At 40.2% G+C, this 17245-nt stretch overlaps 1 protein-coding gene across 2 annotated transcripts; it reads right to left on the bottom strand.

The window, feature by feature from the left end:
• Positions 1–134: 134 nt before the first annotated feature.
• Positions 135–15991, bottom strand: gpcpd1 (glycerophosphocholine phosphodiesterase 1). 2 transcript variants are annotated; one of them, XM_078289873.1, is made up of 21 exons: positions 15977–15991; positions 14176–14317; positions 13778–13866; positions 13130–13220; positions 12882–12966; positions 11473–11548; positions 10425–10466; positions 9959–10082; positions 9428–9683; positions 9014–9176; positions 8647–8776; positions 7915–7969; positions 7721–7813; positions 7213–7290; positions 6381–6420; positions 5977–6035; positions 5663–5728; positions 5047–5183; positions 4627–4762; positions 4273–4433; positions 135–1966 (listed from the first exon to the last, which is right to left on the bottom strand). In XM_078289873.1, exons 3-21 carry the CDS (start codon positions 13824–13826, stop codon positions 1768–1770), a joined length of 2040 nt encoding a protein of 679 aa, XP_078145999.1. In that variant the 5' UTR covers positions 13827–13866; positions 14176–14317; positions 15977–15991; the 3' UTR covers positions 135–1767. The 2 variants fall into 2 exon arrangements, with proteins under 2 accessions (XP_078145999.1, XP_071779464.1); XM_071923363.2 differs by lacking the exon at positions 15977–15991 and having other exon boundaries at positions 14176–14530.
• Positions 15992–17245: the final 1254 nt, after the last annotated feature.

Below are 17245 nucleotides of genomic sequence, written 5' to 3'. Positions count from 1 at the left end.
CAACCATCCAGCTATGCAAAAGCTAATCAAACTGTATCACTTGACAAACAAGACTTGTGGCCTGCAGCAAAACAAAATGTATACAAAAACATTTTAGTCTTTGTGAAAGACAGGGGGAAAAAAGCTAGACAAAATGTGCAAAAAGAAGCTTTATTTTAATTTATCTTCACCTTTTGTAATCTCCATTCTTCCGTCCAGACATGGCAGTAATATTACTCGCACACTGGATTCATTCAGTCAGATATTCATACATACAGAGCATGCATGACATTAGCTTTTGTAATTAGAGATTTCATAATAAACAGAAAGTATACATACAGTACATGGATGGACTTGCTCTGCTGTATTCAAAATGCAGCAGTGGCATTGCATTATCCTGATGCAACATGTTACAACTGAAATGGTGGATTATTTCCTGTGCAAATTTGAACAAAAAATGATTTTGCCATACAGTAAATATAACTTTAAGTATGGGTATTGTGAAGAGAAATCAGAAAGCATTTGTTCTTTCAATACAGGAAAGAAAGAGCTTGGTCTGTTGTGATAAATGATAGTGAGGTACTAGTGAGATCCAAACAAGCAGCAGTAAAATAGAAACTGAAATGATTTTCCCCCTTAAGGCTGTAGGATATAAATGTCACGCTTTGTCACAAATAAAGCATTCTTCAGCTTTTCATCAAATAACATAGATAATTAGAAATCATTAAGGATTAAATATATCCTTTACGAGAGTAGAGCTACAATAGCTTTGAATTCCTAACAGTGAATCTTGTTGGAGTTTATAGGTGCCAAAAGCAAGATGAACTAGTTTTAACAGTCCATTCAGGAAGTCATTAACGAGACACTATTAATCAGTGTCTTATTAGATCTAGGCACCTTAGAAGTGCTGTAGTCCAGCCACCAAGAGGTGAGCGTTCATTAATGGCAACCTGCACGGTCATCCTAATGTACATCTGATTGAATTCTATGTGTATTAAGCTCCATTCCCTTAAAGAAAACCTAACCCACAGCAAAGGATGTGATGGATATTGTCCTGAATGATTTTGTTCTTATTACACCAATATAGTAACTATTATCCATTGCTATTTGAGTACAATGAAAATAATACTTTTAAAATATTGGCTATATGCAAAAAAAAAAAAAAAAGGCTGAAAGACTGAAAAATAGCAGTTTATGATATCCTTTACTATACAATCTGCATGTAATCCTATGTCAAAGCGTATACCTGGAAAATCTCACATGCATTACATTTTAGCACTTTGGGTATGGACAGATGCCACATATTGGCTATACAAACATCTTTCCTTTCTTAGTTTGACATTATTTCATAATTATGAAGACCTCTGAATCCTATCCTTATCCCTAAAGAGGCCTTCTGTTGTCCATCAGCGTCACACTTTAAAAAAAAAACACAGCACAAACATTTACATGGCAGCCTTGACGTTGTTTTGGCAAAGTGTCCCACTTCTTTCTCGGAAAAAATAAACAGCTGTGAGGACATTGGACTGCGTTCAAAATGTGTAAATGAGTGCAGAGTGGAGTGGAGGCCGGTTCAAGCGCAGTCACGACTGTCTGACCATGTGTGAAAGGACGAAGAAGTGGCAGAATAATCATTCCTCGCTCAAATCTTAGCCGATATATACAAGCAACCCTAAACTCTCATTTATGACCATGTGCATGCTTATTTTACCATCCCATTCCCACCTCAGTCCTCTCCAGTGTGGATGTGCAGTGAGGGCCGTAGGAAGGTAGCGGTTTCTGGGATATTTAGGAGGAGCTGAGGCCAGAATCGGACTCGGCGCTGCCAGTGCGGGCCTTGGGGGTAGAGCAGGGGGCCGAGGAGCAGGGGATGGAGTAGCAGGAGCAGGCGCAGCTCTTCAGCGTCTCCTCCGTGATCACCTCCTGCAGGGAGTGTTGCTCCTCTACCTTGAAGATGTTGGGCTGCTCTCCTTGGTCCTCACAGATTCTACAGGCACAGGGGGAGGCAAGCTCGTCAGTCATCAGGTCAGTCACAATGGGGTATATATCGATATCTCAGGGTTAATCTTTAAATTCTGTCAGTCATTCTCTATACCACAGTGCAAAAGACCAAAGTGTTAACCAGCAGATTTCTTGTGATGCAACATTACATTGTAGAAAGTAACAGTTACTCAAAGCTACAAGTAAATATCACCGCACAGTACAGTGGAACACAATCTCACTATTACTACTACTAAGCTACAAAAACAATACTTCAAAGTTGTCAATTCATTTTGAACAGATCTTGACATGTTTTTATGTCAGATAAACTAAACACAAAATGACAGAATCTAAATATGACAAGACATAAAAAACTCGCCAGGTCTACTCCAAAGTAACTAATTAATGACGGGGAAATGCTTCAATAAAATGGCACCAAACTCATTTCTTCATGCATCCATGTTTGTGAATGGCAACTGCAATATGTCCACTAGCTGCTAGCAATCATATTGGCTTATTTGTTAAAAAAAAAATAAAAATAAAAAATCAAAATAGCAGTACAAGCAGATCCTCCACAAACTCAAGAGGAGCAAATAAAGGAAGATGCACTTTGGCATCTCAACAAGATGCTCAAACGTGAATAGCTCTACATATGAGGCTGAAATGCAGGCTTCCCTAGGATCCAGGTGTTATTTGAGACAATCCATCCTTTTCACTTTCATTAAGAATGTTTAAAAGTTGCACAAGGTGAGTGCGCTTGGTTGAAAAGGTAATTTTGCGCTATGAAACTTGCACATACATCAGCACATACTGTATATCGGCCAGTAATTAAGATTCAAGATGCAGTTAAAAAATGTAGATGTAAATACACATCTTGCAGTTCATACAGAAGCCGTTATTTCAAGTAAGACTTGTCTCATGCGCTATTCAAGCCATTCAGTCGTGGTGCCTCTTCTTCAAAATGAAGCTTAACAAGCATAGGATAAGATGCCTTGTATAGCATTCTCAAAACAATATACAGGCATGAATAAGGAAGGGACCTTTATCAACTAGGGAAACTAGCCTACAAAATGATAGACAGGGCAGTTGACCAATCAAATCATTTTTAGTACAATCCAACTATTGTGAAAGTCTCAGCAGATAACCAACAATAATTTCTATTGAAACTATTCTCCTAGAGGGAGAAGCTAAAGTACTGTAGAATTAAGGAGTAGGACGTTTGAGAAGTCAACCGTCTTGCACCATTTTCAAGGAACACTATTCTGTTCCTGCTGCATATTAACAAGTGAGATGTGGGCTTTCAGGCATTATTTGAGGAGGGAACCAAAAACCATCCAAGGGGTGGGGAGTGAGTAAATCAACAAAACACAACCAGGAACCAGAAAGACATTACGGGCATCTGGAGAACTTGAGTCAAAATTTGGCACCAAGCATTCACAAATTCTGAAAGAAAGAGGCACAGTTACGAAAACACCCTGGAGATGTCAAAATCTCATAATTTGAGATGCTGAACGAAGTTACACCTGGAATCAGCAGGGACTTAAGGGATAGAATCTGGGGCAAGAAGCCTATGGCCTATTTTCTGCGGGGGGCTGTAAAGATGCGGGCCACAGTTCAAACATAAATATAGTGCAAGTGTCACAGTATGAGGAAACAGGGAGACGGCTGAACAAACAGGTCTTGCTGACCATGCAGCTTCAGTCATGGTAAGACCAGACAGTGTGTTCTTTTGACCGAGCTAGCAACCGAAACTTTATGTAACAGCATTGGTACGTCTTATCTACTAATTTCACGCTTACAAATTATATAATGAATAATCAAACCATTGTCAGCAACAACTATGGCTCATGCCAAGTGATTAACGTGTCTTCTCATGCTTGATTATATAATCCTTCCAAGCATGTGATAAACCCTGCTGATAAAAAAAAGGCCCTGTAATTTAGTTACCCTAGCGTGACAATGTGAGTGCAGTAATCAACTTGATGAAAGCCCTGTTAAATACCTCGCGGTGTAGCTGATGGACAACAACCAAGCACACGGTGTTGCTTAATAGGTGGAGACTGCTGCAAAACAGAAGTCCGGGCAGGTGTATCAACACATAACACTAAAGGGAGGAGGCTGTACATGTTCAACTGGATGTTTCACCTTCGACTGGAGTAGTTCTAGCCAGACAACACAGCCTTACAATGAACCTTAACATCGGCTGTATATACCGTGTTTATGTCTCTGTACATTAGTATTCCACACTAAAAGATGTGAGGTCTTGTGGGCCTACATGGCAGGCACAGATGTGCGTGTTGAGTTTTGACCTACCTATCATAGATGAGCCCATCGATACCCTGCTCTCTCAGCTTCATCCTGTTCTCGTGGTTGTTGTTGTCGTCTCCCCAGCTGAACACCACCAGGCCTTTAGACTGGGCCTCCCTGATGTAGTTGAGGTTCTTCAGCAGCTCCTCGGTGTGGCCGCTGATTCCCTGGAGGGGCAGCAGAGGAGGTCCAGTCAGCGAGGAGAAAGACAGAGTTTGGTTTAGTTTAGTTCACACAGTTCCAGTTGAGACAAAACATTTTTACACATTCACAAATTTTGATGTACAAGTTGCAAAGTACCAGTATACGTCTTGCGGACACATTATGACAGATATTTGACTCCATACAACTACTGCTCACCAGGATGTTCTCGCTCTGGGCAAAGCTCATGGCGATCTGAGTGGTCTGGCAGCGGATGTCCATGAGCTCGGGGTAGGTGTCTGAGATGCCCTGGGTCAGGAACAGGATAGGGTACTTGTTCTGCTTCTGACGCACCCTGAGGGAGGAAAGATGGCAAACGGCCCTCAGGCAGTGCTGGAGAGCATGCTATCTCTAACCTCATCCTGGGGACACAGCGTCTGTTGACTGGCTAAATTTTTACGTTTTGAGATGAGTCATGTTTTGTCATGTTATAATCTAAACCGACTGAAGCTGCAAATGCAAGCCAGCACATCTTCATGTAAGGTTATCTTTTTTTCTGAATAGCATGCAGTTTCCACAGCATTATCTAATCTTAGAAGCACTTGACATATAGTATCCTCAGTGGCCAAATGTGCTTACATGGTGCAGATATCTGGGTCGAAGCAGGAGAAGACGATGCGTCTTTTGCCGGCTTTCTGCAGAACGCAGGACAGGATGATGTCGAGGAAGGTATTCATGTTGAAGTAGGATGACAGGTTGCCCTCCCATGATCCATCCTGTCAATAGTAACAACAACAACTTAATTTGAAGTGTGGCTCAAAGTGCTTTACAGTGAACAGATATACTCAAACATCTAAAAACCAAGTGGACGAGAAAAAAAAGCTGAATGCACAAAAAAATCATTTTGTCATCATGTCAGTGACTCACAAATAGACACACATTTTACTATGGACCCCCCCATTTGCTAAGTTTTTATCCCAGAGGCACCCATTACAAGATATTTTTGTTATTAGATAGGATCTAGTACAGAATAGAAATAACTGTCTATACTGTCTATGTGGAGAAACAATTGTGAGACAATGACTAAAACAATTATTGTTATATATGTTCTTTCACTTTGCTAACTTTGAGTGAATAAAAATAGTGAAATTATACTTTTCCTTATTGTACTGGAGACCCCCTGAACCCCACTTTAGGAACAAATGATATAGCAACTACCATTATCCCTTTTTTCCCGCTGACTGACAATACCCACCTTCATCTGGCAGATCCATTTTAGCTCAATGTTGAAGCCCACATGCTCAGGAACAGCTTGGAAGATCTATAGAAGAGACATGAAGGACGCTATTCATTTATTTTACTGTGGCATGACAGTAGACAGTGAGGAATAATCCAAGAGGAGGAGAAGTAAGTGAAATTTAACAAGAACTTGTGATCTTGTTGCCAGACATGACCATCAAACAAACCAGGGATAGGAGTGGAGGGTTCCTGTTTTTTAATGGTTATTTAATAAGGAATGTTTGGAGGAATATTAAGCTATTTAATAATGATCACCATGAAGTTATTTACCTGTGAGAGTGAGGGGAAAGGCTGATGCTCATCAATTTCCTCTTCATCTTCCAGCAGATCTGAACAAAAAACAACACAGATGACCCAGGACTTTGGCTCACACACATCACACAAATTATCAACTGGCCTACTTACACATTCAGAGCCACTTTACAGTGATGCAATGTGGAGACATACAAAGCGATGTTTCATCACAATCAAGACTTGGATTTGTGCCAATCTTTTGATGTACAGTCTGTATGAGCACATATGCAACAAGACTAGAGTGAATGAAAGCACCATCTGCAATAAGGGTGCATTGCCTTATAACATGTCAATATCAATTTTAAACTTAAACTTTAATTTAACTGTACTTAATCTTAATTCTTGGGCAGACAGTGACAAAGTGAAAAACAGCGATGTACCTTTGTGATCGTTTCCTTTCATGGCAGTAGCATGGGCCAGCTGTGTAACAAAACAAGCCATACATCATCCACTTCATAGTCAACAACTGATAACATTAAGACATATTCTGTTACTCATTAGATCACTGAAGTGGCTCATAGGGCAAGTTTAAAAACATTGAGTAGTCTACTGTGTTTCCCTGTAATTAGTTTTTAGCAGATTGGTGGGGTTTGATTTGGGTTCCATGTCATGCATGTGTCAGTCCCAGTTCTCATTACTATGCTGGTTGCAGTGCCACATTTGTACTTTTTGAATATTTTATCATTATAAAATTCTTAACTCCAACCATCTGCATTCTGCTAATTTGTACTATGGGGGGGGAAATTGGACTAAAGCTATAATGTTTTTCCCAGTCCCTCAACAACTATTGTAGTTGGCACTACAGTACAGACACTAATCCCTTAATTGCTCCAGTAAGCTGATCAGTGGCTGATGGTAGATGTGTTGTTGTACTTCCCAGGTAGCTCCCAGCTGTGTTTAACTGTGAACGTGAAACAGGACATAGCCAAAAAAAACAGCACGCATGCTCAGTCAACTTTCCCTAGATAAATAATGGCTAGAAAGTTTTTTTCACTTTGTTTTTATATTCACCTGGAAGTACGTTTTTTTTTAGCAGTGAAACCACTGATAAATGGAAGTAGGGGAAGCACTCATGTGACTGAAGACCATGAAGCCAGGTCCAGCGTCTTTAAAAGCCACCAAGCTCTAACCAAGCTCCAGGACAGATGTCTGTTAGTCAATATGGCTTGACATAACCCTGACATGCAGTTTCAACCAGCACAGGCTTTTTACCTTCAGAAGCTGCAGCTGATCAAATGTCAAGTCTTTGACTGGCACCTCAATAAGCTCCAGAGAAGTCTTGTCGTTTTTCTGCCAAGGCAGAGAGAGAGAATTACATTGACTGTTTTTCAGCCGTTTCTGTCAAGATCTGACACTCTCATAGGGACAAATGTCCCAGCATGCACTGACTGTAATAGGAAAACATAAAACATGACTATGTTGTGGTCTATTACTGCAAGAGGAATTCTAGCTCTAACACAAAAAAAAATCCTATTACATAAAAGAGCATTTCATCATGCAGTAGAGCAAATTACTTTCTGTGACATACATTTGTGCATGCTGACCATTTTTCTAAACAGAATCACGCCATGCTCAATTGATTTACTCAACAGAAATGCCCACAAACCAGTATAAAACCTCTGATCCCATTATAAGAACTTGTAGAGCTTTGATTTCTTTTTTTAATGATGATGATTTCTTTTTTAATGCACAGCATCAAGTACAATGGGCCTGTATTTACCTTCTTGGTGGATATGCAGCAGGTCAGATCATGGTATACAATGGGAATGGCATCCTTGGAGAGGTGAACATCAAACTCTACATAGGCAGCACCCTACAGGCACACAAAGGCAACACCATGAATAAACAAAGTAATGAGATAGGGAAAAGTGAGCATCATTAATTATTCATGCCTTTATCATCTGGTTAACTTACATGTTTGGCAGCACTTTTGAATGAGGCTATGGTGTTCTCCCTGACTTTGTGGTGCCTGTAAAATACAAATAGAAATATATATATCAATATTGCATAGATGCCAATTAACAAAAACACAAGGCAACAGATGTAAGATTAATTTTTCCATTTCTGAATATATACCTGAAAACACACGTGACTGTGTGTGTGAGAGGCAGGGCATGTGTGTTCAGTGTGTGGCTCATTTACGAAAGATAATGTGTGTCTTTATCTGTGTGTACACGGGCATGTCGAGGTGTGTCTGAAATTTTATAACAGCAGTTAATAGGTGGTAGGCATTTTGATTGTGCTTGTTGAGAACATCGTTGAGAAGCTTAAAAAAAAAAAAAAAAAAAGAATCGAGATTTAATGCGTTGATAGTTGTTCTCCGCTTCAAGATTTCAATACAATGCCTTTTTAAGCGGTAATCTGCGAGATCTGTGTTGTTGTTGGCGGTTTTTGGTTTGGATTTTCTGTTGATGACGTTTGAGATTGTGTTGGTAGTGTTCTTTCTTTACAACAGCAAATGTAAAAACTGTAATGAACTAGGTACAGGTTGTACAGGTTTAACACAAATGTGTTATATCAAAACATACCTTTATTCATGTGAAAAGGTTACTAATTATTACTTCAAGTCGTCAATGAACTGAACATTTTTGTTCGCCATGTTTGAGCTTTCAGACATGGACTGTGTCTGTATACAGTATGTCTCACTTGGCTGCGTGTGTGCTGCCAGCTCCTCGGTGGCCCACATCCAGAGCGCTCCTCTTCCTCCAGTACTTGGTGAAGGAGGTGCTCATGTCACACTGCTGATCCCTGATAGGCCGTATGACCAGGTAGTCCACTAGAACAGAGTAACAAAATTGGTGAACAGGTTTGTATATGTTGAGTCACATGTTTTTTAGATTTAGAAAGTGGTATGCAAAGAGAGGCTTTCAGGTCTTAGGTTACAGGTTGTGCAGCTCCTTTCCTTTCACCTGCAGTCAGATAGCGTGATCAGCTTACTGTCCTACACTGTAGGGCAAGTGCTGTGGTTGAAAAAAACATCTTTACAGGAATGTTAAGTTAAGCAAAATCTCACCTCTGACTTTCCCGATGGTCTGTCTGGAATTTCGTCCCATGATAGGAAGTGTGACCACTCCAGTGTCATTGCCACTCTCCACAAAGTTGGAGGAGAGGAGGCAAGCTGTGCCCACATGTCCTGGATGAGCGTCGCCCTGCACTACGTGCTCACCCAGGTCCTCCTGTAAACAAAGATGCGAGATTAGTACAATGCTGATAAAATGCACCTAGCTAAATCTAAAATAATCTAATCTTGATGTCTGTTTTGTCTTTGCTTATTTACATTTTTTTCCAACCAAGTGAACTGATACCAAAGATAAGACATCACTGAACCTTAAGTTATCAGTCAAGAGTCCTCACGCATATCCTACGGACAACTTGGTTATTTTGGATTACTGGTTCATCAGAGCGAATATATTCCCATCAGTACTACCTCAAAGAACTCGAAGGTGAGCTCCAGGTTGTCTGGGTCCATGGTGTGGATGCTGTACTCCGTCCACTGGGAGGGCTCCAGGGCGTAGCCACACTCAGGCTGGGAGTGGCGCGACTTGTAGCCGTTGCCACTGATCATACTGATCTCCAGAGTGGTGGTCATCTTGTGCCAGGATGAAGGGCTGAGCTCCTCTTCCTCCTCCTCCGCTTCCTCTTCCTCCTCCTCCTCCTCAATGCCCTCTAATGTCAGCTTGATCCTAGAGAAGTAAGTGAGCTACATGTTATGGACAGACTGACAGCCAGATATATAGATAAATAAAATACATATACAAATATACACATAAATACTTAAGAGGTCAAATCTATACATTTTTTTATTGATGCAGTTTAATTTAGTTAGCTATTTAGCCAAGATTTCCAGGTACACTTCAGGTAATAGCACCGCAGTAATGCTCCACTGATCTGTCTCATGTCCCTTTCAACTGGGACTTTCACCAAGTGGTGTTATATTCCATCTGGGTGTCAGTCCTACCTGAAGCGAGACTTCTTGTATTTCTTCTTAGTGATGGACACCGGAGACTTCTTGGAATAGTGCAGACGCAGGCGAATCTCTGTCTGGCACGTCAGCCACCCAGAGTCTACACAGTTCACCCCATCTGTAGAGAGGAAGGACACACACAGGAAGAATTTGATGAGAATTTGAACACACTATGTCTCCCATGACCACTAACCACAGAACTGGTTGCAGTGACAACAAGGAGACAGGCTATCAGTGTTTGTTCTGTTATAAAGAGTGACCTCGAAAATGCAGCAGTCCAGAATAGGGGAAACGTCTACGATGTATTCTGTGGGGATTTCAATTTCCCAGGGGGATCAAGTCATTTAAAGGAACTTCATTTTTACAGTATTACCATCTCATGGGGTTTTTACTCAAGCCACAGTAAGTTAAAGACTTCCTTAATGTATTGAGTGATGATAATAGTTTAAGTTTAACTTACTGTGGATTCCAAACTGTCCATCATCAATATTGAGGTGCAACTCTGCAATAAAGCAAAAAGGCATTAGGGGGATGATAGAAGAATCTCATCCATACAACAACTAAAACTGAGGATAGATCAAAACAGAGCATTTTCAACGTACAATTATCTAATGATAACATCAAAGAAATTCTCCCTGTCCCAATTTGGCCTAAAACTTGACTGAACTCGTAAAACCAGATGCCAAACTTAAGCACTCACTGGTTTGCTCTGAATTTGATTTACCTCCCCAATTTCAAGACAGTTGATGGAAATTCATCACAAATTTAATTTCATTAAATGATCAACTACATCTCTAAGTTGATCATATCATTAAAGCTAATTTAAAAGGTGGTTAATAACACTTATTCAAACTCAAACGCCTCTGGATATAATACAGAAATGAACCTCATGTTTGCAACAAATTTCAATTCTACTGGGAAAAGGAAGTGTTTTCACTGGGATTTGCTAGAAGAAAAAAATATCAGGGATAGGGTGACAGGCCAGGGTGACAAAGGACAACAAGCAGGGTGGGGACATGGGTGCACCAAATGTTTTGTCTGAGGTAGGCCAACACAATGGTGTTTCTACTAGAGGGATCTATAGTATCTGGTTGTAGCCTCTACTACAGTGTTTCCTCTATGGCTGTAGAGTATTCCAGCTTGAACTGCAAAGCTTTATCTCTGCCCCCCTGCCTCAGCAAAAGCATGTAAACACAGAGTTATACAAGGAGCTCCAGAGGCTAGAAAGACAAAAAGTCTGAGATGAGGAAACACTGCAGTCAGGAGCAGGTATGTTAACCTGACTCAGAAATTGCCCGTAACAACAGATTTAAGATCAAATTAGCCTATCCCCAAAATACCAAACTTCTTCTTCAGTGGGATAAGCAAGATCTGACCCTGCATCAGTGGTGAGGGGCAGCTTCTACTCACAGTGCTACAATAGGGGGCATGGGAGCTCTACAGGGCTTTTACTGTACGGCACACTTCACCAAACCCAACCAAACCGCTGTTTTCTGGTGTTTCTGTACCTGTGGGGCTCATCGTGCGGGGCTGCTGATGGGTCTCCCACATACTGACTATCACTTGACAGGGACCACTTGCATTCTGCAATTCCAATGTTGAGCACAAGTGTTAGGGCTTTCAGATCAGATACAGTGAACTAGTTTCCAGTCTGGTCTCAAAGCTGCCATTGGAGTGTGAGAAAGGAATTAGAGCTGGTATAGTCACCAATCCCCATCTAGGGCAGTCAGCCACCATGGGTTGAAATCTGAAAAGCGGATTTGTTAGTGAAGAAAAAAAGAACTTGGGGTTATTGCTTCAGTTACACATTAAGTTGCTCTTTATAAATCTGTGTAGTAGTGATGTTAGTAACTATAGCAACAATTTATTTTACAATTACATAGTAATAGAGTTGAATGGGTTTTATATTACACGCATAAAAAACATAGTACCCAATACTGTTCAAGTCTAAAACTATGTAAGAACAAAGTCAATATTGTATCATGTAACTGTTTTATATTGCTGCTACAGAAAAATAAGTACTGCTCCAACCTGGCATCAACTATTAAAGGCAAGGCATTGGCATGTTTTGGCTTGCATGGCCCTAAGTTGTTTACAGGACTAAGCCTCACAAAAAGTACAGTACAAACACATGAGAAATGAGGAAGTCAGTCAGTAAGTCTCCTGTTCTCACACAGTGCGAGCTACGCCCTTGAAATGAAAGCAGAAACAAACAACCGACTGAAACTAGGCAAAGTCTCCATATCCTCAGACAACACTAGAAGAGCGCTAGCTATTACTAGACAGTCTGGCATGCTTTCTCTGTTTTTCCAGGGAAATTCTATCCCTAGTATGTTTGTGTGTATCTTGGCTGTGCTGGCTGCCTCAGCATCATGTGAACAGGGCTCACGTGCTCAGATTAGAGCGAGCCAGCGGGCAGCGCGCCAAGGCCTGGAGTTATGTCTAAGGGGATAAACACAGCTGTGGGGAAAGTGATACAAAGAGCATGTGAGTGTTAGCTAGCTTTAAGCGCGGCATATATAATTCTTTGTAATGCTTTCTTCCAAAGTCACTGGACACACTTTGGTCATAGTAAGTTCACACTGGCTTTAGACAGAATCTACAAAGCAAGCAGGATAGCAAAACTTTTTCATTCTCTTCCTGCTGGTGAGCTGTAAAATCACAGATATCAATTGACAGAGTACAAATATCTCAAATCAAACATCACATGCATCGATACTTTAGAAGGCAAAAATGACTCTGACAGCATCACACAATCAGGTTTAACAATGTCTATCTTTTAAACAAATACTAATACAGCTGTGATAAGTGTGTGTTTTGACAAAGATTAGCCATCAAGTTGAAGGCTACATCCAACTTGACTTGGCTGTATTCTGTGAGGCTACACCAATATACTGACAGCAGACTCTCAACTCACCTTCGACTCGAGGAAGAAGCCTTTAAAATAGCGGTACTTTGAAACAGCTCCTCTAGGCACCGTGATGGTCTTGGTCCACATATTGCTGTCAAGGGAAACAACATGCACATTGTTATTTTATAAAAGAGAAATAAACAGAAAAAGTAGGTTTCCCACAGTATGTAACCTGTTGGAGATAAACAAACATGGTCATATTTTTAAGAGCAAGCTGTTACTGAGTCAGGCATTAACCATGATGTTTAACCTACCCATCATCGCCAACAGGCTGTAAGGTCACGGCTCTTTGATGGCACCAGCTTCCTAGGGTCTCACAGCTACCAACCACTGCAATCACCTCACCTAGAAATGTTCCCAAATCGTTACCTCTTCACCAAAATAAAAAATATAACAGAAATTCATAATGATCACTCTAATTTCCAAATCACAAAACCCTGCTTTCTTCTTAAAACACGTTTGAGACTCCTTTCTAAACAAGAAATTGCTGTGTACTGTGTAGTGTCCCTGGCCAACGAATCAAAGGGCATGTGTTAAACGTGTCAATGCTTGCATACAAATCCTAAACATTAGCATCCCAACCTCCAACTTTTTTTTCTCCACGCACACACTGAAAACCTAATTGTGTAGAAAAAGCTGTGTGCATATGCATCACAATCCGTATGACGATTGCAACATTCAGAGATAAATGCGATATGATCTTCTGGCAATATTGTCACAAATCAGTACAAAAAACAAACATACTGTAGGCCTATGTCTTTCCACAACAAAACATATCACAAGATGACACAAGTAAGCATTTAACTGGCAGCTTCAAAGTCTAGCCTATGTTAGAGATCAGCTGGAGGTTTCAGCGCCTTTATCTTATCTTAGGGTCTAAAGTCCAAGCTCAACAGCCATACCTGGGGATGTGTCTCCTCTGACTGCCAAAGTCACCTGAGTAGTCTCCATGGTTCACACAGAGTATGGGAAAAGCCACAGCACAAACAAACTGGAAGCACAAGACTGTGGTTGTTAAACAGGAACACTCTTATCTCATGCAGTGACTATCAACAACACAATATACTGTAAGATAAACGACCTAAACAATACTGAGATTATCCTACTGAGCCAACTTCAGCTACAGGCTGTTTAGAGCTCTGAAGAGAAGTGACAGCCTGATGGTTGGTGGACTAAGATGCTGTTGCTGTTGAATCTCAACACTGGCACAAACATTCAAAAGAGTTGGAGCAGAGACTACCATTACAAAAGCAAATCATTCTAATGCAAACTAATCGTATACGTTAAAGGCTTTGTTTACCTTTTTGGTTTTGGCGGTCTTAGCAGCCTTGAAGATGGAGGATTCTCAACGAAGCCGGTTTAACATTAGTTATCCCGCTGAGAGGCATCGTTCAGAGTGAAAACAACACTGACAAGTCGGTCCAATGCTAGCCATTGTTGTCCTGCAATCAAACAGGGAATCGATATATCAGGCCTAACGTTAGCTAAATTAACAAGAATAAAAAAACAGTTTTTGATCCAAAAATCTCTCCTGGCTTCTTAAGATAAGACTGTCAGAAAGCGGTAATGATAGCCACCCTACCCTAACAAGAGTATCTGACAGTTAACCAACCGGCATACCGGGTATTTCAGTTCTGACAAAGGCTGGCGGCTAAACTGCCTAGCTACCTAACGGTAGTGTCATACACTACTGTCAAGCCAACCAGAATAAAAAATATAACTTCCGGTCTCAACCTTCAAAATAAAACTCCCATGAAGGAACGTGTTTCAATGTTTTGTGAGTAATACTAAGTACAGAAGTGTGGAAATAAAGAATGTATTTAAGGATGAATCTGTAGCAAATTAAAATACAATTGCTTTTCATAGCCTATACTAATAGCCATAAAAGCCTATGCAACATATGATAGGTATGCCAAAAATATGCAAAGAAAGAAATTATCAAGCACATCTTACACCAAGCAATTTGGAACAGTGTCTATCTTATTAATATTACTCGCTTAGTTAGTTTGGTGTTTGACAATTTGTGAACGTTGACATATGCTATGGCAAGCTTGGGGCATTTCATTACTAGCTTATGACTTGACACCAGGTAATGGAGCTCCACTTCTATAGCCTATTGGAACAACTTGCCACTGCTGTGGGTTTAATTCAATTTTTTTTAGATAGTACACATTCTTCAAGTTTCAACATTCTTCAAGTCAACACATACATTTAGCCTTAAATTTACCATGTAGCCTACATTTGTAGCCTCCAAGAATCAAATAGTCTGGCTAGGACCAGGAAATGTAACAAAAGACTCTCTTTCATCAGGAAATATCATGCAACATAATACAATCCTCAATACAAGTATGAATTTAACATGTACAGTTCCACTCACTACATTTATGTTTATGATTATTTAGATACAATTTTGTTCTGTGTACCCCAAAACTTTATTTTTCCATGAGTGACAAATTTTACACTTTTATTTTGAAACCTTATTTCCTGTGTTCTGTCTCCCTCTCTGGGTGGCTTTACGTAGCTGGTTCATACCGCCCTGCTCCGGTTCTGCTGCCAGCAAACTAGCTTTATGTTGCCTTGATGAACTGTCGGAAACATCACGACTACGAGTTGAGCGAACATGAACGAACCAACAAAGTTGTAAGCATTACTGGGAAAGTCGCAATTTTCCACGACATTCGAGTTAATTAGATATTAGGCACGGAGAGCGTGAAAATCGTTCACTATATGATGGTAAAATTGATGTATGTATGTTAGTTACACTGTTTCTCCTCTTCGTTCTGTCACTGAAGCACAAAGTAGCTCTGTGCCACACAATTTATAAAGTAAAACAACAGCCACAAATAACAACTTTTTTTTACTAAGTCCGTTTTGTTATTATTACCGACCAAGTATGTGTGCGCGTCTAGTCGTATTTACAAATACCAATCTCGGAAGTAGGAGTTTACGAGTAGCGCGTGAACGCAGAATCAACTAGCTTGCTGACCGGTAGCTACGCGAACGAACGTTAGCTTACGAAGACGTACGACAAATATACATAACAATGTATGGTAACAAGGTGACAACCGATATCAATATACTGTTGCCTGAAATCGACTTACTGATACACCAGCTGAGGAAATACGGCTTGTTTTGAAGCTGTGATAGGAGTGACCACAGGATTGAGGAGGAGGAGGAGGAGTGTGAAGTTGTTTACATTGACGTCACGATGCACACAGAGAAAGATTGAATCCTAGTAATGTGGAAAAAATAAAAAAAATCCTCGTAATGTGAGAAAGAAAACATCTTTTTCATTGACATGCTCAAAATAAATCGCCAAATCCACATAAAATATAGTCACCTCTATAGAATGACATCACCCACGAAAGCTATAAATTACATCATTGAAATGTGAATATTTTGATATGGTAACTGCTATGGTTGACGCTGATGGGTTAATAACCAAATGACCCTCCTAGCACAAGTAACTTCTTCCAGCAGATTTGATTTGAATTTTTGTTCAATTGTTACTATTCATCTGTTAATGTCTAGCCTACTAGGCTATATTCTTTTGCCAAGATATGAACTTGATAGACAGACAGAAACAGACAGACAGACAGACAATTTAGTCAGATTCAATAAAATTTGCAAATGATGAGCTTTTTCATGATAAAACATGTATTTCTGGAACTTATATTCTTTGACCTCAGGACATGATAGCCTAATTATAATAATTTTGTGAGTGAGGGAGGTTAGGCATGCAGACTGTTGGCATTTGTTCACACATAAGAATTCAGTGACCTTGTTGTGTGACATAACCTCTGACCATATTTACATGGGAAAAAATGGAGCCACCCTGAAGCAACAAAAGAATGACCCCTGAATGAATCATGGAAGTATTGTATTATCGGTCTGAACCTCTTACACAACTGGGGTTGGATGTGAGAGGGATCACAGGGGAAACTGTTACATCAGACAGAGGGAGAAAGGGAGAGAGAAACAAGATTATTTTGTATGCAGACTCAACCAAATTGTAGTCTGTAGCCCCCTCCAGTGTTCAAATGAAAATAACACAGCATGCCATAGAGAAGGTAGGAGGCAAAAAATAGATGAGAGGATAAAATAGTACCAATGGCACTTCCCAGTAAAACATACTGTCGGGACATAAGCTTCTTCATATATTCATAAAAACACAATCCCTCCTCTTTGGCATGCAATTAACCAATTACCCAACAACACCAATATCTATGGCAAAACACATTACAAATCCTATATGTAGCACAGAGGGAAATCTTTTGATGAATCAGGGATTATAGAGTCCCTCTGTGTGGTATTTGTCTTGGACGAGGCAGACACCGCAGAGAACTGATGAGTGCAATGAGAATTTTCAT

This window comes from Centroberyx gerrardi, chromosome 18, assembly GCF_048128805.1.
Source record: "Centroberyx gerrardi isolate f3 chromosome 18, fCenGer3.hap1.cur.20231027, whole genome shotgun sequence".
NCBI lineage: Eukaryota > Metazoa > Chordata > Actinopteri > Beryciformes > Berycidae > Centroberyx > Centroberyx gerrardi.
The sequence above is the reverse complement of the archived record's forward strand: the minus strand, read 5'-3'. Positions and strand labels throughout refer to the sequence as shown.

Bases quoted from the DNA above. Each gene is read 5' to 3' on its own strand.
- gpcpd1 (XM_078289873.1), bottom strand. From the start codon at position 13,826: ATGGAGACTACTCAGGTGACTTTGGCAGTCAGAGGAGACACATCCCCA. The intron at 6,036-6,380 runs GTACATCGCTGT...TTTTTTGTTCAG, and splicing joins GAAAGGAAACGATCACAAAG to ATCTGCTGGAAGATGAAGAG. The intron at 5,184-5,662 runs GTGGGTATTGTC...TACTATTGACAG, and splicing joins AATGGATCTGCCAGATGAAG to GATGGATCATGGGAGGGCAA.